The following is a 23,599-nucleotide window of genomic DNA, read 5'->3' as shown; positions in this document are numbered from 1 at the left end:
GGTAACTCACAGAGTGCTGCTACTGGAAATGGCTGTTTTCCCCTAAAAATTATTTGCAGTACAACAGCAGCTTGGTACTGAAAATACTTTTTTTCTTATGAAAATGGATGAATGGATAATTCACATCTTCATAAGAATCAGAGAGCCTGAGCTGAAACATTATGGTGAGAAGTGGATGGCCCAGGCAAGAGTTACCTTCATTCTAAAACAGCAAAATAATTTTAAGTGTCACCATTGCTATTAAGCATAAAATGCTTAAGGCAATTTTGGAGCTTGCTCGGCCTAGTCCTCTGACAATTGCTATTAGAGCTTAGTGTTTAATATTGGACTCTTGGTCTTCAAAAACAACTGACCAACAGGACTTTTCTATTCAATATCTGCAAAGCTGCTTAGTGGACTTAAAAAGATTAAGCAAGACACACAACTTTTTATTAAAACAAAAATATTTATTCAAGCTGTAAATGCTATGCAGTATTTAGTTACTGGATGGGTTTAATATAAACATCTACTGCATAATCTTGGTTCCTTAGGAATCCTCGTATTGTATCTGAAACATTGCCCTGTTGCTGTACAGATCTCTTACAAGAAAACTTTTTTTTTTTTTTTAAAGATGTCAACAATTTGAGAACAAGAAGAAATACCAGTAAAGAAAATTTTGTAGTTTTGGAGCAAGGTGTGCTCATTCGGCAAAACGTAGGCTGAGCTCCTCCTGCACCCCTTTTGGAGAGTGTATAATAGCTATGACAACCTCTATGTTAAACAGAAAAATCAGATGCAAATTCTTCCATGTCTGGCTAAAAATTTAAGAGTTAGATAGTATAATTTCTCAGCAGTACAAATGAAAGGTGAGGGAATTGACTTTTGCATTAGAACACACTGTAATTCTTGTTTAGCTGTTGCTTCAGTTGAAGTATTTGTACTGAGGATGACCCCACACAAAAATATGTTGCTTAAAACCAGCTTTTGCATTTGAACAACATTCAGCAACAAATACTGTAAACAGAGAAGGCCTTTCCAAATTAAAGTTATTTTCTGAATGACTAGCTGGGAAAAGCTCCATCAGATGAGAAATGCTTTTTGAGGTTTTACTGGCCTTACATTTAGCTATTGGTATTTTTGTCATTTAGTTCAAAGCCTTACCAACATGGGCTTGACAATTATGAAATGAGAGAGTGTGAGCACAAGCCAATTAGAGCTGAATATTTAAGTAAGTCCCTTTCAGAGTCAACAAAACAATGAGAAGTGGCCAAGGTAGCTGCCCCATCTTAGAGTGGTGAGTGACAAACACCACCTTTTCACAGACTGGCTGAGTGCTTCAGAGGGGTAAGTAGAGAAAGCAGCAGAACACAGACAACGTGGTCTAACAGGAAATGTACAATCTTTCTTACATTTCATTTACACAAATTTACAGTTTTGCAATTTAAATGGCTCTATAATTATGCAAGTGCTTTTTCAAAAATAAACATATACCAACTCAATGATATTTACACTTTGCAACCTGCTTCAGAATCAGCACGACTTTGCTATAAAGTGAAACTTCAGTGCACTGAAAGTGCAACTTGCCCTTTAGAGTTAACTTTTCTTCCCATGCAAAACCTCAGCACTGCTCCAGTGAGCTTCAGATAGCCTCACTTCCAACTTCTTTTTATTCATTCATCATAATGCAAAGACAACAAGAACTTGTCCACGTCCATTCCTGCTGGAAAAGAATTTGGGAGCTTCTTTTTCTGTAGGAGAGGAAAGTAACAACTGTGTTAAATACAAAGACCTGGGGAACTGAAGAGTCTGCAAGCATTCTTTTCTTCCCCATCCATCCACCCACCTTTTATCTGTTCCTGCACAAATCTGCCCCAGAACTCAGACACTGCCATGTGCCCTTCACATGTCCCCCCGCTCCGTGGAATGGAGCATTTTCTAGTCTCAGTGTTTCAGGAACATGCTAAAGCTAAGTATGGGAATTACAAAGTTATACTCCTTTTTGGTTATTTACATCCAAAGATACCTTTTTGTGTCGCACACCTTGGCTATTTGCCTTTAAATCCTCAAGTCAAAGGCACAGTGCTGCACACTACAGAGATTGGGAGTATCACTAATGGTACTAAACAAGGATGCAAGAGCAGCCTGAATTCTAGTAAGGCCTACTTTGAGTTTGGCTTAATTCCTACATTCCACCTAAAAACTTGGAATTTAGAAACTCATTCACATTTTAGGAGAAATATTGCAATTGTTATTGATGCCTATTTAGAGAGTTAGTAGGAGTTACTTGTATCAGAAGACCAAACCAATCTTAAGAAAGCTTCAGAGTACGCTCAAGAGGCAAAGTTGGAAAAACTAGCTAATCTAAATAGGATGTCAGGGATTTGCACTAGCATCTCTGAACGGTTCCATTATAAAAAGTATACATGTAGATACCTAATACATATTTAGAGTTTTAATGAGAAGAAGCAGATGTTTGTACTTGCCTTGATTTTCTTTTTTTTGCATGGTGTTGGAGAGCTCTGAAGCTCTTTTCTGTTTGCAGAACGGGAATTTCTCTCCCCCTCATTTAAGTCCTCCGGTTTCCTTTTCTTTACGGTGCTCCTCAGAGCCCTGAACTGCTGGGTGTTGTCCTTGAGGGGGGTGGCAGTGCTAGTCCTTGCGATGGCGGCCCTCGACAGGATCATGAGGGTGTGGGCGGCCATGCTGACGCTGTTCTCGCTGCCCGTCTCGCTGGCGGGGCTGCAGGCGGGCAGGTCCGGCGTGGCGGGGGGCACCATGATGCGGGGCGTGCCGCTCTCCTCCGTGAAGCGCCGGCAGGTCGGGGTGCGGACGCTGTCCGTAGTGTCCTCCGTGTGCCTGTCCCCAACTCCGGACGGCGTCCGGGGCACCGGCAGCTCTCCGTTCTCAGCGGTCTTTGCGGTGGGGCTTTGCCACTGGATGTCCTGCAGCATCTCCACACACTGCTTACCGAACGGGCTGGACAGGCCCAGGCCCTGGCCGGAAGCTTTAGCAGCTTCTCGCTTGGGCTCCTTCGAGGACGAAGAAACGGACACAGATGATTTGCCGCTGCCAGCCCCACTCGACAGCGACCCCTGCTTTTTGTTCAGCTCTTGTACCGAAGGAACTGTCTTCTCATTCCATAAGGCAACGCTTTGTTGGCCATTCGAGAGTTTGGCAGTGTCCTGGTTCTTCTGCTTTTCATCAGTATCCCTTCGTAGCTCATTTTCTTTGTTTGCCGTCGTCTTGTGGAAGGGATCTAATGAAAGCCCTGCAGTTGCCACCTTCCGCTCGGGCTGTGGCTCCTTTGCAGATGCGCCTCTGTTGCTACCAACTTCTGGCCTACACAGAATTCTGGGCAATGTTTTGTCTTTGTCTCTCTTTGGTACCTGTGCCTTAGCAGAGGAGGATGCAGAGTCAACAGCAAATAAAGGGCTTTCGTTTCTTTCTTTCTGGGATGAACTCTTAGGAGGCTGAATTTGGGTGCTTCCTCCTGGAGTGGGTAGGACGTTATCAAAGCAAAGCACTCTTCTGTGACTCTCACTCTGTCTTGAATTTGAGCTTGTGCTCTCTGCTGGTGCAACAGGTAAGTTCTCTTCCACTTTCCTTCCTGGTTCTGCACTGGTAAGCTTGTCGTAATTTCCAGCCCTGAAAACGAGATGAAAACATTTCACTGACGTGTTTCTTCTTACTAGGCAAGGTAATTTCAGCTGGCTGGAAGTCCCCACCCATCCCTCTAAAAAGCTCTCTCCATCCTAAATACGAGTATTTTATCAACACGTAAAGACCAAGAGTAAGGAATGACAACTGCCAAAAGCTCAGAGAAGGCTTTCTTGGCAGAAAGGTAAGAAACAGAGCCTGTACACTGAACAATTAGATAGACTGGGGCTCTTCAGCCTGGGAAGAGAGATCACCGAGGGGAAATGCAACAGAGCTCTGAAGAAAGCTTATAAAAAGGACACTATCTGCTGCACCTTCCAGTAGAAAAACTAAAGGCATGAAGTAACACTGGTATTAGGCTCAAAACACAACAAGGAGGTCTGGACACTACAGGTAACTAAACCTGGGAACTTTTTTACCTTGGGATATTTGTGGATGCTGGTAGCTTACCTGACTTCAAAAAGAAACTGAGTGCATTCATGACAGGACAGTCCCTCCCAGAATACTACTTATGGCTCTGGAATCCTTGGAGCTGAAATTCCTAAGAGGCTGCCAGAATACATTGGACAATGTAATCACATGTGTGCCTTGTACTCTTCCCTATGCACTTGCTGTGCATGGTGGGACACTGAGCAGGACAAAAAGCTTCTGGTGGGCATCTGAACAACAACATCCAAACTCCCTGGGGTGTGGTCTCCACCTGACAACCAGCCCCATCATGTGAAAAAGCCACCATTACACTGTGGAAAGAAAAATGCTTCTGCTCTGTCAGCTCATGCCACTGTTCTGTCTGTGCCCTCTGCCTGGCTTATGCTGCATTTCCAAGAGAAGCTCTGGCATCACTCATTCATGCTGGTAAGGCTCTCTCCCTGCACATAAGCCTCTATGATTTCTAAGTGGAAAAGTCAAGTTTTTGGGATGCTAACTTGATACCTTTGAAATGGTAGAAAAGGTCTGAGTGGTAGCATCTTGTTTTATTTCCATGAAATTTGAGATCAGACAGAGGTAGAAAGTGTAAATAAGAAATTACATGTCTTTGCAGGGAAGATTTTGCTATCTTTCCTATGCAAAACACACATCTAGAGATCAATTAAAGATAACAGAAAGCTGAATTATTGAAATGCTATTGTCCAAATCTTGCTTCTGTGGTTTTTAAAAAAATCAGTACTTTTTGTGTGCATGTATATGGTATAACTTGATGTATGGTTGGGATTTTCTAATAAGTTGACTTTAATGGTCCTGTTTTACTTCCACTTTTCCAACATTTTAAGTGAGCTCTAAATAGGCAGGGTTTTTTTTTAAAGTATGTGCTAGTTTTCCAATAAAAGATCATTTCACCTCTTATATTTAAATTGAACTTCTGATCTCCTCCTACACTCTTTTGCTCATTCCAACAACCTTTTCTTTCAGAAGTCCATTAATGGTGAGGAGAGATTACTACTGCAGCCTTGCTTCCTTCTCTCATTTGTCCAACAGAAAACAAATACCTACCCCAAGAAATTAAGTCATGCTCATCAACATAAAGTTAGCATGCTGTTGTCCTCACCGTCTTTGCATTAAGTTCTCACTTTTTAATGACCAAGCAGAGCTGTAATCTACACAGCTGAAATACAGATGCAGAACTCAATCTTATAAACTCAACTGGATCTGGGTCAGAGAATGGTAAAGAGAATGAGACTACACTACAAAACCATGGGTACCACTCATGTGAAAAGAAAAAACAAAGATTTTAGTCATTTAAATCTACCAGTAAATGTACCAGGCAATTCTCCTAGCTTAGACTCCGCTCAAACAATTTTTGACAATTGACACAGGAGACAATGAAGACAAAGCCATGCAAAATTAACACAGGAACAGTGACAAGACAATTCTAGCACAGGCTGCAGCAGTCCCAGCACACATCTGTATCAATACTCCTAGCAGACAGGCAGCCACTACTAAAAAAAACTCCTCTCTTCACCAATACTGGATGAAGAAATTCACAACAGGAAAAAGAAAGCAAGTTTCAATACTCAGCACTACTGACCTCTGTGTTCGAGGATTTGCATTGTTCAAAGGCTCAGCTACATTTGGTACCAGTTTTCCTGGAACAACAGATGAAGTATTAATGAATAACAGGTAAATAATTTGACAGTTTTAGTACAATGACATTTCACCTGACAGAGGACCAATAAAGAAAAACCCAGCAACAAACTCCACAGTATTTCATAACTTTAAACTTTACTAATTAGCAGACTAGCAAAGGTCCCCAACTAAGAACAAAAAAAGAAGCTTGCTGTCTACACTTAGATAATACACAGCCCAGGGAAGACAAAACAAACTATCCTGAACTTAAAAATGCACAGTGGGGATTTCCAGGTAGAAGGAAATTAACTCAGGGAACTCTCAGCTATCCATCAGCAAACCAGAATGCAAGCTACTACACAATCCTAGATTTTATCTTAATTTGAAATTTCATTCTATTTTCATTTTTATGTGCAAGCCTACTCTTTTTTAAAAAGGCAGGCAGGCTAAAACAAGTTGTCTTTATAATTCAATGTTTCTATTTTCAATTATTTTTCTTTACCCCTTCCTAACACTGAGATAACTCCAGTTTTGTTACAATTAACAATTTAATAAAGCTAGGTCTCAATGAAAAGATTATAGAGAAGCATATGCCTGAAAGGGCAAAAGGAAGCAAATAGTAGAGTGCATTTTTTATATAAACATCCAACACTTCTAATAAATATTTTTCCTTAATAAATGTTTAGAACTGCTGACTCTTCTAATATCTTCATTAATATTGTGGCTTGGTTCCAATGGCAGCAGTAAACTACTTAAAACCAACAAGATGAAAAATAACCAGAAACATAAAGAAAAGTAAACTTCTAAAACTGCCTGAGAGCCTTGAAACATTACATTTTGGAAATAAGCTTGATGCAAAAACTGGAATTATGTTATATGCTGGAAGTTCTTTGTAAACTGACCACACAAGAGTCATTAACTGCAGGAACAGACCTCTCTTAAGACAACCCAGCAGTTGTCAGGAATAGAAGCACAGATATTTACAAAACTTTTTTTACTTAGAACTGACTTGTCTTTAGAACCCTCTGCTTTTCTTCTGCCCCTCTCAAGAACGCAAGGCAGGCACCTGTAGTATTCCTGTTTCTTGCTCCAGGAATCTTCTGGGATTTGGGAGGGATGGGAAGCTTTGGGACACTTCCGTTGCACACTGGATTAGCCACAGGCATGTGAAGAACCTTGAAAGAATCAAAATATTCTATTTCAATTTACCAAAGCACTTCTTATCACTCCAGCTTTAATCCTTAAAACCTTTATTTGTGATGTGCTACCTGGCAGGCAGGTGCTGAGAACGTATTTCCATTCTGTCCTACTACGGAGAGAGGTATCATTCCCACCATTCCTTGCAAAACTGGCTGCACTGGAGATGCAATTATAATGGCAGAACCTAAAAAATACCAAAGTGTTAAGATTGTACAGAAACTAAAAGTACTTCAGTGAAAAGAAAAGCTTCTTAATATTATGTGTGGTCAAAACCTGTGACAAGAAAAGCTCTGGATTTTTAGAAAAATTTCACTGTCCTTTGCTATAGTTCACTATTAGAAAACAGGGTAAGCACCAGTTTTATTTTTAGTTTATAAGGAATTCTTTAGTATGATAAACCTATCTTAACATTTACACTTTAATTTAAAGTGATTTATAAAAACCAGTAAAAGTAACATTAAATATCTTATTTAGCTGCCAGATATATGGGAATTATAAAATATGGAAACTATCTTAGCACATTAACTGAAAAGTGGAAGAATATTTTCAAAAGAGAAAGGAAACTGTTCCTCTCTCCATGACAAAAACATTGAAGGTAAGAGTTGCATAAAGAAATCAAATGGCAGAAAAAGCTGTCACCCTAAGGCCTTGCATGTACTGGTCTCTGACCTCAACGAAATGACTACACACAGAAATTCAAAGGTAACTGCAAAAAAGTTCATAGTTTTTGAAAGAAATCTAAATGTGCTGATTACAGCTGGTTTATAGCTGGTTTTTTTCATTTCAAAAAGCACTCAAGATTTTTATTACTATAGTGATAAAAATGCTTGTACAGATTTTAAATCATGGAAAGAAATAATGTTACACTTTCATATTGACTTAAATGTACTTCTAATGCAGACTAGGTTTTGAAAGATGAAACAAAACCAAGAAAGTGACTTGGGAAGGACTAGATACATCTACCCAGTTATCTACATAAAATATGGATACCTCTAGCACAAAACATTCCTTTTATAACAGAAATCTTATTAAATAAAAACCTGTTTTATTTAGCCAAAGTAATGGAATCCTTTCCAGTGTAAACCAAAATATGCTTCCTACATCTAATGCTGCTAAAATTGTATCAGTTAAGCTTCTGAAATATAAGGCTTTTTTTCCATTCAAAGCAGCCTGATCAATGACTTCTTGTAGTTTTATTTCATTTCTATTAGCAATTAATATATTTTAAAAAAATCTAACTCCTGCATAGTTTCAAGTGGCAGACAGAGCAGTTTAAAAATTGTTTTACTTTTAATGTTTACTTAGTGGAAAAAAAATAACAAGACCACCATACAAACACCACATTTTCAGTACTTTTCTAACAATGAGATTACCCTGTGGGAAGTTTGGGGAGACAGTCTGGTTTGCTGGAAATGTATTGCTGGATCTGGGAGGAGTCCGCAACTGTTGTACAGCTGGAGCTTGGGAGGTCAGTGGCATAGAACTGCCAGGCAATACAACTACATTTGACGGTGTTACAGCTGCACCCAAGGTTGCTGGATCAGTCATACATGTGGCTATGTAAAGGTTGCTTGAATTCCCAAAAGCTGTGCTTGTGGCTGGCATCAACTGTATAAATCCCCCTTCGTTGGAAAGATGAGTTGAACTTGCAACTGAAAAACCAGTGCAGTCTTCATTCTGAGTGTTAACCGAGGTGACCACAGGATCCTTAGGTCTAAGAACAAGCAGATTCTGCTCTGCCAGAGCTGAATCCACATTTTTTTCTGTGTCTTCTGAAGTCAGACATTTGGGCAGGCCTGAGGTTTTGGTTGGGGATTTGGCTGGAGATGACAGTATTATAGTAGGCAAATTTTCTCCTGTGATGCTGGAAACAGCATTATTTAACTCTGTGTCTGATGCAATAAATGGATCATCACTGATGATGATCTTGAGGGACATTATATTAGAAGGATCAACATCCATTGGTTGACTACTAGAAGATACACTGCTTATACTTTTGGCCTCAGTACCTGACTCCTCTGCTGAGGATGCAGTTTCAGGGAGAGGAGAGTGGCATATTTCAGAGGTAGCAAGATTGTTTTCAGTGGATACGACAGAAACGTCAGTACATGCATTATTATCAGATGAGAAATATAAATTATCAGTGTCTACTTTTGTAGAAGATGAAGGTTCTTGCATCTCCCCTTGTATACTCTCTGTGTTTGGCAGTTCTGAAGGGAGGTTAAAATCTTTCTTACAAGGCTTATCAAGTGTATGCTGATCATTTGAGTAAGCTTTGTTAGATGTATCAACAACTTCTAGCTGCAACTCTGTTTTGTCAAGATCTGGGACGTCCATCGCAGATCCCACAGCACAGTCTGCCTGGGTACTCTGGTCCTGATGATTAGAGGGGTGGCTGGAGTTCTCCTCGGAAACACCAAGCAAGGCAGCTGGATCACTGGTTACAGTCTGTTCTTTTTCTGCATCTGCAAGTGGACTAGAAATGGATGAGCTGTTTTTTCTCAGCAGTGCACCGTGGCCAGGGCTCCCATCAGAAGGGCTTCCAGGAAGTCTTTTTTCAGACAGGGATGTATCTGGTGATAATGGACATTTACTTACTGAATCAGTTTTGTTTTCACCAGCTATAGTATCCTCTGCCACTGAAATCAAAGGAATCTGTGGAGTACCAGAATGAACATATTCTAAATTAGGACTACTTTGAGAACTATCACTGGATGGGCCTTTTTCAATTTCCATAGCACTCTCACTTTCAGATACTAATGTAGATGACTCTTTTGTAACGTAAGCGTCTGCACACTGTTCATTACATTTGCTATCAGAACTTGGTCTCTTGTTAGGTTCGGTCAAATCAGACACCGAGTCAAAAGCAATTTCAAGCTCTCTAATATGTTCAGGGATAATGGCTGTAAGTTCTTCAGTCTGCTTCCTTGGTCTACAGTTTTCATGCAGCTGTTCACTGGCTGGATTTTTCTTAGCCATATCATCATCATTAATGCTGGTCTTCAAGGCACATGATGCTTCTCCTAACTGAAAGCCTTTACAGGATAGTGGTTCTCTAGAATTATCACCTGTAAAAGATAGAATAAACCAGTTCCATAATTATTAGAATGGATGATCCTTTTAGAGCATTTTAGAAATAACTATCAGTTCAATGGAAAGCTATTTCCCATAAAACTAAGTTGGAATGTTACTCATCCTTACATTCAAGTTGAGTGGAATATATACAAAAAATATAGATACACTAGATAATCTGGAAAATCAGTTTGGACATTACTAATAACTATACAGATAACATGTAAATATCTCAGGTCACTACATCAGATTTCCAGAAGCACAAAAACCATCTCATGATAAAAACCTCTTGGCTCTACTTTTCATATACTTTCACTAAATACCTGCTACTCATGAACTGTTGTTAAGAATGGTGGAGACAGACTAACATCCCCTTTGTCCAGAGTAAGACTCTTTTTGTGTATTAATTACCAGATAACATTACAGAATGGAGATAAAAGATTAATATGGTTCGATGTAAAATAATCTCTTTATGTGTTCCCCAAGGGACACTGCAAAGTATCCATTTATTGATGGCCTGCTTGCACTAAGGAGCTTATCAAGTACAATTTTAAAGTACGCTGATGGGATTACTGTTAAATTTAATGGACTGAAACTTTGTAACAGGCCAGGTGTATCCCTATGTTCAGGCAACATAAATGTCCACATGGATATTACCAGTGAAAAAATAAAATTCTGAAATGTACAAATTGCCTGAAAATATTTTCATAATGAAAAGTAAACAGAGAAATCTTAGAGAGAAAAAAAAAAACATACATCTGTTAGTTTCTTCTGTTCCTAAAGAACTTCCAAATGTTTCCAGGCTATCCTCAGCCACCAGGATTTCGTTCTCTACTCCATTCCGACCAGAAATACCAGCAGTTAAGTTCTTGTTTACCTTGCTCTTTCCTATTTTCAAAATAAAGCATGAAAAATAGTTAAATGTGTAATTTTCCACATACATGTCATCACTACCTTTTAAATGAACCATACCATAGTGTAAAGATCTCCTTATGGTTCATGTGAGAATACCCCTAAAAATTTTACAACAGCAAACAAATATAAGCTATCAATCTTCAGAGCTACAGTGTCTTAAAAAACAGCAATAAAACAATCACTGAGCCAGCACAAACCCGGAATATCAGCCATAGAAAAATGCTGTACTTTCACACAACTTTATAGCTGTGTATAAATGTATCTAAGAATCTAATTCTGTATTAAGGCATACCAATGTCATTTCTCTTGCAAGAGGCCTGCTGAATTCCTTTGCTTTGACAAGCAATGCTTGGGAGAGCTCATCATTCAGGATGCTTTACAGTAACAGTACAACTGAGTACAATGTAGCCTACCATAATCAAAGCAGTCAAACAGAGCCTGGAAAGCTGGATCTGATTCTGTCTGCTCCAGAATGTCCTGGATAGCCTCTTCTGACATATGAATTTCACCCTGAGAAAAGACATGATATACAGAACTGTTAGTCACTTCCATAACTTAAAAAGTTTTAAAAATAGACAAGAAGTGTTTTCTTTTCAGATTGTTTTTGGTTCTACTACTTCTGCTCAGCACAGAAACAAAGAGACTAATGCTGGGAATACTTCTGCCACAAACTTAAAAAATCTTAGTGATAGAAGTGTAAGAAATAAAGTTCTCCAAAACCCATATGTGTCTGTCAGACATCACCCCCACCATGTGTGTACTGGAGTATTCTCCACATAATGGCCAGTACTAACCAAAAAGGAGGACTAAATCTCAGGCTACACTGGAAGCTTATGCATGTGATATGGATGCTGTGAGCCTGTACAAGCAAACCACCATTAAAAAAAAAAAATCCCCAAATTAATCCTAATTTCTTAGGTTTGAATATATTGTATATCTAGAAGCCAACACTAAGTAAATAGAAGTTTTATTCCATATACCCATTTAATGTTCTATAATATAACCTCCAACTACTTCTTTGTGGAAGGCATTTTGGAAAGCACAGCTACATGGGACAGTGCTCTAAGGTTCCTGAATCTTGTTCTGTGGCAGCCCAGAAATAAAATGAGTATCTGGTACATACTCAAGCAATTAAATACAAAGTATCTCTTGCCTTTCTGGAGACCCTCTAAGCACTCTCTAACCTTTGAAATATATCTCCACCTTTTTTGATACTTTTAAGGGTGGATATTCCACGTTATATCCTTGATTTTGTCTCAGCAACTCCAAGCAAACCAAGAAGCTGCTTTATTTCTGCTCAGAAGAATGGAATACAGCTTTTTAGCTCTGTATTTTGACAACTGACCTAAAATCACCAAGCAACAGAAGAATAGCATTTATAAACCAGACATCTCCACTTCACAAACAGGGAACTGCCTCTACTCCTTTCTCACAAAGGCTGTGAATTTCCCTCATTAAAAGTCCTTTTTAATTCTGCGATTGCCAGCTTGAGACTTACAGAAAAATGAAGGGAGAACACCATAATTATGTTTAGCTTGCAGAAGCAGAACACACATTTCCTCCAAAAGCAAGAAAATACTAAATTAGAAGAAAAAGCATCATTATTTAGGCTCAAAAAATAATTTCTCCTGCTACAGTAAATGATCCATGCTTATCTTGGAGCAAATCACAAAATCAGATCAGATTAAATGTATTTGGAGACAGCAAGGTATTTTAAATTCTTTTTTCTTCTCTAAGGCTATTGATTAGGTCCCCAGTCAGAAGCTGGTAGCCAATTACTGATAGGAAAGACTGAGGGAGAGGCAGGCAGTTCTTAAATCCAGTCTGAGTGTAGGGTTACCAGCTAATTACTGCCAGAAGCAATCCTACTCTCTTGGCTTCGACCCTACTGCACGCTGCATTCTGCCTTGGACAGGCACTGGGAATGAATTCAGAATGCTAAGCTGGCACAAAACAAGCTCCTGCAGAACACCAGGGTCCTGTCAGCTCAGCTCCTTGAACCTGCCCTGCACCACACAAGGTCAGAGTTCACACCTCTGCAGGAGGAGCTGCAGAGCTGCCTCTGCACAGAGGGGAGCATCAGGGAGGCTCAACTGTGCTGGCAAACAGAAGCAAAAAAGAAAGGATAGGAAGAGGAAAGAATATCCTCAGGTGTCAGAGGTTCAGCACAGGTCCATCATTCTCACATGCCTTGTCCTTAAAGCAATGTGAACAGGGCAATCTACACCTACCTGAAGTCCAAGGATTTCATCAATTGAAGTCTCCTGTTCTGTGGGACCACTGTCTGTCTGTTTAGGGGCCTGAGCAACACTGCCATCACTGCAACATGTACATCATTAGTTCAAAAATTAAAAATAAATCAAATGGGAATACATATTAAGTTTAGAGGTTCCTTTTATTACCTCCCCAGGATTTTGTTAATGTTTTCAGCGAGCTTCTCCTGAAGAGATTTGTTGCTCAGGATTTTTTCTCTGGCATTTTCAATAACCAGTTGCTGGAAAACAGTTTTGAAGTGGTCAGGTTTCTATTTTTAACATCACTAGAAAAGGAGCATGAATTTCTGACTAACCAGTAAAACATAATTAAAAAATCAATTCAAAGAGAGAAGACTTCTATAACAGAGAGTAATTTGTGACTGCATTACATTGCTACAAAAAATCAACCCAAAACATTCCTGTACTTCTACTCTCCTAAAGGACAGCAAGGCTTATTGTGCCTTCTGGTTTCCATTCTCTGAAGAATTACTGTGTTCTGACAGCCTACAGGTATCTTAGTGAAGCAAATAAACCAAGAAAAACAAAACTCTACGTAGCCATGTCCACTTGATGAATTTAGTACACAAAAGAGCTAGTTCAAATACAAACCAGTACATCTTCTAAAGAAGAAAGAACAGAAAGAACAACATGTTAAAGACTAGTTCTCTTGAGTTTGACTTTATTTCTTAAGTGTAAATACCTTCTGTAGGCATATACTCACTGGGAAGTTACCATCAATTAATTCTTCTAGGGGCTCACTTTCTTTTTCTACTACTGCTTCTTCAGAGTCTTGAGAACTTCTAGCTGCTGAAAGAGGTCCAGATGTTGCAATACTTTTCCTCTTCTGAGATTCACTGAAACATTCCAGGAAATTTATGACACAGTTTATGAGAAAATTGCAAACAGTAGAATGGTGAGTAAATTAAGTGCTTCTCTTTCTTTTTAGCAAACAAAAGATCTTACTTACCAGGAAATTGAATACATATTGAAAATCCAGTAAAAACCTGTGTTATTATCTCTTATGCATCTATTGTGTCTGCCTTTACAGAAGTTATAAATTTAGAGAATTTAGAGATTGTAGGTAAACAGCTCAATGGCAAACTGAATTCCATGCCCACTATTCAGCATTTACTGCCGCTCCACTACATGTTACTCTAACTGGTGGTACCAGTTAATGGATCCTAATTAACTGCAACTCACAATCAGATTTGGGCATTACCACTGAAAACAAAGACTTCTCAAGGAGCACTTATTTTCAAAGAAGAAAACAAATCTTAAGTTCTGTAAGAATTTAGTTGATAAATAGGAAAAGGAATGTTTTTATAGGAGACAGTTTAGGCTCTTCTGAAAACATCTATTGGCAGGGGCATTAAAATTACATTAAAAAAAATCATGACAGATTAGGAAAGACTTGGTGAAAAATGGACATTTGAATCAGAGACTAAAAAATGCAAAACTAGTGTAAAAGAAGTTTTTCGCACAACTTCTAGTGCAAATAGTCTTATTTTTGTGATGAAATTTATTCAACTCAATAGTTTTACGAAGTTAAATGCACATTTTTATCAATAATAAGACTTTTCATAATTGAAAAGGACATTTTGGAAGGAATACCAAGTCTCAGCCCCAAGATTATTAGCCTAAGTCTAATAGCGGAGTAAAGACAGTGTACACAAAGAAGCATGAGTAGCCTCCTATCAGTCTACTGTTAAGCTCTTTGAGTTCTCTTTCCTCTGCGAAACAGCAAACACTGTCCCCCCTCAGCGGATCTTATATTTGAAACACTCCACCACTGAAGAAAATTTACACTAAAGGTTAAAACAGTCTGAAACACTGCCTAATTTGTAAACAATTAAATGAAAAAAACCACCCAAAACCAAACCCACATCCCTGTTTACCTTTTTCGCCTTCCTGGAGAAAGCAAGTTTGAATGAAGCTTTCGTTCTTGTGATGTTGGAACTTGAATGTGTATGAAACCTCCTGCTTTATAGAGGGAAAAACAAACAAAAATACCAGTCATTATGTCAATACCTTTTCCAGTGACACTGTTAAAGCACTACAAGATCTACACATTGCTTACTATGTTCGAATCAATTCCTGGAAAGTCATACAAAAGAATTTGGTATTATCATGGAAATGAGGACCAGTCCTTTTAAATATATCCTGAAATAGACATCCACTTAATGTGGATCATCTCTATCTGATGAAACAAGTTATTTGGGTAAGGATGAGAGCACAGAACAGAATATCCACAAATTAATGCACTTCTGATTTCTGAACTCACATTGGCAAGCAAGTATGCAACAGCCATCTCTTTTTTGGGCACTTATTTTCTTTTCATCACCTGAACCAGTCCAGACAGCTGGGAAACAATGCATGAATTTTCTGGAACTTTTTGGTGGAAGATGATTAGCCCTGATTTTAGAAAACTTCCATTGACAGCCATAGATTTTTCACAGAGAAATAAGGTTCAAAAGTTTTTGCAACTTACTGTTGATCTTGTTTTCTTGAGCTTGTGACTGGTTCACAAACAGTGTACTCAGTCTTGTCTGTGGCACGTTTTGATTGATTGTTGGCCTGTGAATTACTTGAGGAGGTACAACAGAAGAAGAGGAATTCTGTAGCCCTGACTGATGGGCTACTGACAACAGTCCTGAGTTTGCAGGAGCTGACTGCTGAAGCATTCTCTGTCTTTTCATTTCTACAATTCCACTTCTTGTACGTACTGAAATAAAGACAAGATGAAAACATATGATAAAGGAATTTTTAAAAATTGCTGATATTCACACAAAATCTGTTTAAAAAAATTTAAACAACAGAACACCACCCAATCCAGTGAATCTCAAATCTGGGAACAATCACTACCTGTATCTCACACTCTTTTCTTCTACAGTAAAAATACTACAGAGAAAAACTTATTTTTAAGTAAACCAATTTTTCTTTGTTGAGAGCTCATTTTCAGCTTTTGTAATGAAAGAAATGCATTTATACACAACAAGTATGTTTTTGTATTTTGGTTGGATATATGTTTATATATATAACAAATGCTACAAGACTGTAATATGTTTTTATGTTCCCCTTCTACAGAAATCCAACTGCATTATAATTAGACCCGCTACATTTTTAGTTCATCTATGAACCACAAATTAAGTCAGCAGTTTCAGGAGTGAAACAGCTGTTTTTAAACATTCTAATCATGTAAACTTCCAAAAAAGTTTTTTTTCAGCAGAGAAAATGCTATAATAGAGAATTTATGCCCCTTGCAAAAAGCTCAGCTTTTCTTATTTTCCTCTCCTGATCATTACAGAATTTCACAGACCCCAATGAAGACAATAGACATGCATTACTGATGGCTGCAGAAGGCCCCTATTTTTTTGCCAAAACAGGCAATTTTAACATAAAACCTACTGATCCCATGGAATTGACTCAGTTACTTACTCCTCTGGTTAGAAGAAAATCTGAAATCTGAATTCTGCATGCTCCTAAAAAATAAAGCAAATGGCAGAAATTAATGGAGCATAATGGAAGCACTCAGCTACACAGTGTGACACTACCTATCACATGGGTAATGTCACTCTGATCCTAACCACACATTCCTTCAGAAAAATCCATTGATTGCTCTTTTTATTCTTTCCAACAATTGTCACAGATCCTTCTAGTGAAGCTTACTGTTTCATTTTTGATCAAGTAACCACAAAGATATCAGATTGTAGATGAGTCACAGTATATTGTTTTATTACAGGAAGATCACATGTTCACACTAATGCCCTCCTTATTTGCTAGCCCCTCCTTAAAATCTTTAAGTGTCTGCTCAACTGTCATCTCTAACATACCCATCTTTTTCACTGCCTCTCAAATGAAACAGAGAGCTAAACCATACTCATACAATGATAAGGGGAGTTGGTCAACATAGGGACTCACTCTTAGAATAAAATATTACTTTCTTGATTTCAAAACTACATTACCTGATCTGAGAAAGTGTATAGTCTAATTTTTTCCACAGAGATGACATCATTGCTGGAACTTCATTTGTTGTTTCTGAAATGAACCATAAAAACAAATTGATGCCCAAAACTGATATATGCCGAGAGAAAAGTAAAATCACAAACAAAATTATTATGGAGTGTTTCAGACATAGTTAGAGGGCCCAAACTCTTAATTTAAAGAATTTTGATTGATATGGATACAGTTCTGGTTTAGAAGCCTTGATGAAACTGAATTAATGACTATAATTCTTGGTGGAATTTGCACATGGTGTTGACTCCTCAGCAAATACATGCTAACCTAACCCATGCTAACCCCCCAACTCACTTCTGGAAATGGTACTCATATTCCCAAGTGACTTTTGTGCCCTTGAAAATCATAACCGGGCAGACAGGCCTTTAAAAGTAATAGTTTGTTTTATGATATTACCCAAGCAGGTAAAAACATTTGGTCTTTCTGAAGCACAGAACATTAGAAGTGTGATGGAAAAGTAAACAGTTCAATTTACTAAGTTTTTCAAGATGCCAAGTACAAAGCATTTTGAAGGAAGTACGTCTGTGTCTTAGTTACCATTTCTGGCAAACCTAGTGTGAAAGGAAAAAAAATGTTCAGAAATGTTCCATGTATGATTTTTAATACCAAGCACCACTAATATATGATAATATAACAGATATCAAAAACGTGTATGATTTGGAAACATTCAGAAGCTTGCTAACTAATTTCAAAACCAGCAAATGCTTTAGCTCTGCCTACAGTATTCATACAAAATATTAAGTAGTTCTGAAACTCTTTTAGTCACTCTTAAAAACAAGATAAGAAATATTTCATACCATAGGACTCCTGATTATTTCATGGAATCACAGAATACCTTAGGTTGGAAGGGATCCATAAGGGATCACTGAGCCCAACTCCTTGCTCCTCACTGGGCTACCTAACTCTTAAATCATGTGACTAAAAGCATTGTCCAGATTCTCCTTGAACTCTGACAGGGCTCAGTGCCATGACCACTTCCCTGGGTAGCCTGTTCCAGTGACTGACCGCCCTCTCAGTGAAGAACCCTTTCCTAAGATCCAATTTGAACCTCCCCTGACATAGCATTTCATTTTTCTTGCATTCTGTTGCTGGTTGCCAGAGAAATAAGCACCCCCTGCCTCCATTGATAGTATAAGCAATAAACAGTATAATTTCACAAGCATAAACCCATATATTTTGCACATTTTATTATATCTCTAATCTCTATGCTTTTGAGATATAAAAATGCTCACATTTGAAGTGAAAATATATGCTGGCATATGCAAACTAACAGAATCAATTACTTTTGCTCGCTAGATGTCATGGCTGCTGGCTGTGTGATTTGGTAACCCTCAAATTGTAGCCTAAATGGGTGATTACTCTAAGACCATACACCTCTTCCTCAAGGAGTACACAGATAAATAAAAATAAAACAACACCTCATTCTGAAGGCTTACCTTTTGTTTTCATGGCTACGTATTCATTAAGAATTGTTGTCAAATTTTTTCCACACAGCGACTGGAAAAAAAAAATCAACTGATCTTAGAATCTTCACTAAAAACTTCTGCTTCATCATATCATAGTTAAGGAGCTCTTTAGCACTCTACACCATGCTGACCCTCAGTACAAGGGACTGTACTTGGTAGAGAGCAATCAACGGGATAAAATGCTCTTACGTACCCAGAATGTGAAGTACTCTATCTCAAGGCATAACACTGGTAGTTAGAGCAGTCTGACCTTCACTCAACTTTTTTTATTATGGAATTAAACCATGAAAATTAGATGATGAACAGCATGATGCTCATTAGTCTGTTACTGATGAGCAGTAACAGACTAATGAGCATGTTTCATGCTGGAAAACAACATGCACTAAGACGCAAATGTGAAGGAACCTCTGTCTGAAGTAAAATTTTTAACAGTCACACAGAATTAACCTTATCATCATGTTTACTTGTAATTTTAGGTGACACAAAGATAATTAAAATGTTAAAGTTACCACTATCCTGTACCTTCCTCTCTTGTTTACTAGTGGGAACTCTACAAGACATGACAAGTACAGCCCTTTATTGCAAGTACTTGAGCTGCAGCAAGAATTTTGTCTTAGATACTATGATATCACTTTTATGTGAATAATAGAAAAAACGTTTCTACTGAGAAAAGGATGATTATAAAAAAGCTTTATTAATCTGGATATTCTATTTACATTTAGGTTTTCTAATTTTTTCTGGCCATAGCTTGGTTGTCAACTCTCTACCAACAAAGTACAGACGACTAAACACTTGTAAATAAATAAATTTAATAGTTTGTTTTGAATAGGTGCATCAAGAAAGTGCACCTTGGATCTCAGAAAAGACTTCTGTAAATTTTGAATACTGTGGACAAAGTCCCAGACCATGAAATTAACTAATATACTAAAAGAATGAAACAGGAAACATAAAGAGGACACACACATAAACACTAAAAGTTTGATACACAGCAATACCTAAACCCTGTAATTTGCAAAATGTAATAAAAATTCCATTTTGTATATTTGTTTAAAATGCAAACTAATTATGCTTTAGCTCTACACACATATCTACAGATGTGGCTGCACACTATTTATGCACACCCAAAATTGTGACTTTCACTCAGAACAATGGAGATGATACTGAACAGTGAGTTATATTATTATTTTGTCAATAAAATTTGGCAGACTCAGACAAATCTGAGGTGCCTTACCTAAATATTTACAATGTACCTGAAAAAGAACATTATTGGCTGCCATGTCTAGAATAGGAAAGTGATACTCAGTAAATTAAAAAAGCAGCCCTAAAATCAATAAAACCTTTGTGACAACACCCTTCCATAAACCAATCTCAAAGCTGTAATGCAGACTAAGCATAATATGGTGAAACCAATTTGCAAATTCAATTTGCATATTTCACACTTAAATGTTTCTTAGTAAGCTTAAATACTAGAAACCAAATAACTGCTACTATCACAGGATGAAAAACACTAAACAAATCAAACATCAAACAGTTTAAGCAACATTTGAGAATTAATTGTTACATTGAGAAATCCCCAATATTTTTTTCCATGGATGAAAGACAATGTAACTTTCTCCTTTGCAAATACAAACTCACCAGCAAGCAGGCTGGAATAAAACCATCTTCTGTACAGTGCTCTGCATATTCTTTCAAATCTGAGCTTTCCAGAATAAATTGATGGCAGGTAGCTTGAAGATTTTCCTGTTGCAAATAGCCTGCAACAAATCAGATGGAAAATTTTGCTAATTCATTCATTACTTTTACTCAATAGGTATCAAAGCTGCATATAGTGTTGGAGTAATCAGATAAAAATTTCTATGTAAGAAAAGTAAAGTTACATTATTTTGAAAATACATAAGTTCCTACCAGATAGGTAACAGTAAAACCCAGAAGAACAAAAAATATAGATTGGAATTACACTGTATTTACAAAGTAGTCAAGACTGAAAGTGAGTCAATATATACAAATTTTAGTTTATCTTTAGTGCACACAAGAAAATAAAAGTTCTTGGCTCAAAAGGCTGACAAGCAAACCCTCATATGGGCTGAATCACTCTATTTGATAGTTTAATGGAAATCTACAATATTTTGTTAATAAAATGCATTGCTATGCAAGAGTAATTCTCCACACATTGTACTGTTTCAAAATAGGTAAAATCTGTATAGCTGCTGCAACAGTGGATAAGATTTATTAAAAATATTGGCATTGTACACAAATTAATAACAGAAAAAGGTTTTTTCCCTCCTCACTTACAGTAATTTTCATTTAGGATAGATGTACTAGATGCATATTGTGCTCTCTACACCCTAAGAATCAGTAGTTACCATCACAGAAAATGTACTGACAAATTTTTCTTTTCCAAAATTCCATTCCTCATCAAATACATTCTGCTTTAAACTTTTTACCCTGCTTTAATCTTCAAACACCTTAAACACTAAAAGCTAGAAATGGACCAATCTGAATGAAGGATTCTAGAACAAAGAACCACAAAGAAAACGTTTCTTCTTTCTTGCTCTTAGCAGAGCTTAGCATGGAATGTTTTAAGGGTAAGATAAAACATGTGCCTAGGTAAACAATGCAGGATATATACATTATCTATTTCAATGGACCCCCAAAATGGTCTACCTCAGTTCATGAGGAAAAATGTGCCCTTCAAGTTTAAAAGAAAACAAATATCTTTCAGCAGATCTGAGTATAGCTGAAGAAAACAAACCATATTTCCAACATGCAAGCCTTGTTCATCTTCAACAACTAGGCAAACTAGAAAGTTAAACACAGCCTGGGAATAACCACTGTGAATTTAATCACAATATATGAGCAGGTCTATCTGACAGAAAACATCAGCGGTGCCTATGGAAAGGAAAGGAATATCCTATTCAATTTTTAATTTTTCAATTACATTTTTCTAGAAAAATCTCAAGACACAGGTGGCTGAACGTGTATTTTGCATAAACATGATGATATCTCACTGTTGTCCAGGCTGGAAGATGGAGTATTAGGCTTGGTGGAGCTCTTATCTGTGCTGGTATGACTGCTCTTACAATCAAACTTACCTGAACACCTACAGAAAAAGCTGGAATTTTTCTTTCTTGAACCTGCTACTACAGTATCACTAGGGATGACCGAAAGCTTGGGTACAGGCACGTTTTACATACACCTGGTAATTTCCTGGTAATAAAGCATTCCAAAGGCTAAAAATGCCTGTGCAGCTGGCCCGAAGTGCTTGTGCACACACTGTATAATGACATATGAGTATATGGTCCCTACGGTTGCCAAAATCAAACTGAAGGCACAAAGGTGATGTATGTTTTGAATATATGGAAATTATTCAATATTTTGTTCTACCTTAAGAAATGTCTAACCCATAATACACATTCACTCTATCAAATAGGATAAGATAAATGTTCTTATACATTTTCCTCTGTGTGAGCTCAGCTTATCATTTTAGTTTTGTTTCTTTAACAAATATTCATCAATCTTCACAGCACCAGAAAGATTTTGGGGGGAGCTTGGGGGAGAAAGATGGAAGAGATGCACTGGGAAGTCTGTTTACCCACTGAAATTCAGAGATGCCTCACAGAAGAGGAATCCCTATTAGAGAACAGAAATGGTTACAAGGAATATCCTGTTCTACAACCTTAGGTTCCTCGGAGGTTTTCCAGACAAGATGCATACTCCATGCCATAACAGACACAAGATATGATGGATCATTCTCAGCACACAGGATGTTGCCAAGGCTCTGAACTAAATCTGCAAGTCTCAGGTAAGCACACAGATAAGCATTCTACCTGGAAATTTTTAACTTCCCCAACCTTGTTTGCAAGAGTGCAATGAGAAATCTCACTTGTTTGAATTCAAATCTTCTTTTACAGGCCATAGAGCTTCTAAAATCCTGTTACTTCACAGTAAAAAAAACCTGCATCTCTTACTAGCCTTTTTTCTCGAGACAGTAGCAAGCAACATTTCAGGTAGTATTTAAAAATAAATTGAAGAAGAGATTCAGCTTTAATGGCTTTGAACTTAAAAAAACTGAACAACTGAAAACTGAATCTCACAGAGCAAGCTGCCAGGAAATCTTGGCAACCTGTGCCAATAGGTACTTACTATGTGTGGGACTGAAATATGTGGGTCATATTTTTGCTTACCATCGATTTGCTCTCACCTTTGTAAGGATCTAAATAATCTAAAGCTTTAAGTAATTTTAAAAATTCACTGTCTGCTGCCAGTGTCCTGAACACACACTTCTGCTGTGCTTTCCACAGACTCTGATCACGCCTGAACTTTTAGCGCACCCTCAAAGGTGAGCAAAACACGGCCGGGAAGAAAAACCATCTGACCCTTAACGCAAGCCTTCCCCGGGATTTCAGGTCACCCTTGGACTCCAGTAACCAGGAACTGTTTAAGCACTGCTCAGCAGCTCTCAGACCGCAGGTGGGCACCGGAGACCACCACGGTTCCTTGGCCCCCTGAAGAACCCGAGCCCAAGGCACGGCCGGGGAGCGGCCTGGTCCCTCAGGACCCGAATCCCTCAGGAGCCAGCTGCCTTCGCTCCCCGCAGAGGCCGGGCCGGAGAGCGGCGGGGCCAGCCTAGGGACCGCCCGGCGTAAACCCCGGCAGTGACAATCCCAGCCCGGAGGGACCAAGAGGCGCTGCCGAGGATCAAGGGCGAAGCCGGCTGCGTCCCGCCGCGCCTCGGGCGGCTGACAATGCCCGGCAGAGCCCTCCCGGCGCGGCCGGTGGTCCGCGCCTCACCCGTGCATCCCCCCGTCCCTCCCGGCTCACTCACCCAGCACCAGCCGGGCCACGTCGGACGGCAGCAGCATGGCCCGAGGCGGAGCGGGGCACGGGCGGGCGCAGCTCCCCGAGCGCAGCCGGCCGCCCCGCCACCCAGGCGAAGGCGCGGAAACTCCGCCAGCCAGCGCCGCGCCCGGCCCCTTC

The 23,599-nt window shown here is 38.6% G+C and overlaps 1 protein-coding gene across 2 annotated transcripts; it reads right to left on the bottom strand.

Annotated features, from left to right (window-relative positions):
* Nucleotides 1-102: 102 nt before the first annotated feature.
* Nucleotides 103-23,581, bottom strand: NPAT (nuclear protein, coactivator of histone transcription). 2 transcript variants are annotated; one of them, XM_084200875.1, is made up of 18 exons: nt 23,448-23,581; nt 20,258-20,376; nt 18,593-18,653; nt 17,105-17,177; nt 16,578-16,621; nt 15,631-15,864; nt 15,038-15,122; nt 13,864-13,996; nt 13,290-13,381; nt 13,119-13,206; nt 11,301-11,397; nt 10,729-10,860; nt 8,274-9,968; nt 6,969-7,084; nt 6,710-6,875; nt 5,663-5,720; nt 2,463-3,624; nt 103-1,727 (listed from the first exon to the last, which is right to left on the bottom strand). In XM_084200875.1, the coding sequence occupies exons 1-18, from the start codon at nt 23,482-23,484 to the stop codon at nt 1,650-1,652; spliced, it is 4,470 nt and encodes a 1,489-aa protein (XP_084057001.1). In that variant the 5' UTR covers nt 23,485-23,581; the 3' UTR covers nt 103-1,649. The 2 variants fall into 2 exon arrangements, with proteins under 2 accessions (XP_084057001.1, XP_084057002.1); XM_084200876.1 differs by having other exon boundaries at nt 6,767-6,875.
* Nucleotides 23,582-23,599: the final 18 nt, after the last annotated feature.

The sequence above is a fragment of the Fringilla coelebs genome (genome assembly GCF_963513975.1).
Source record: "Fringilla coelebs genome assembly, chromosome: 2".
Classification (NCBI taxonomy): Eukaryota; Metazoa; Chordata; class Aves; order Passeriformes; family Fringillidae; genus Fringilla; species Fringilla coelebs.
This window is presented reverse-complemented; position numbering and strand designations above follow the sequence as displayed.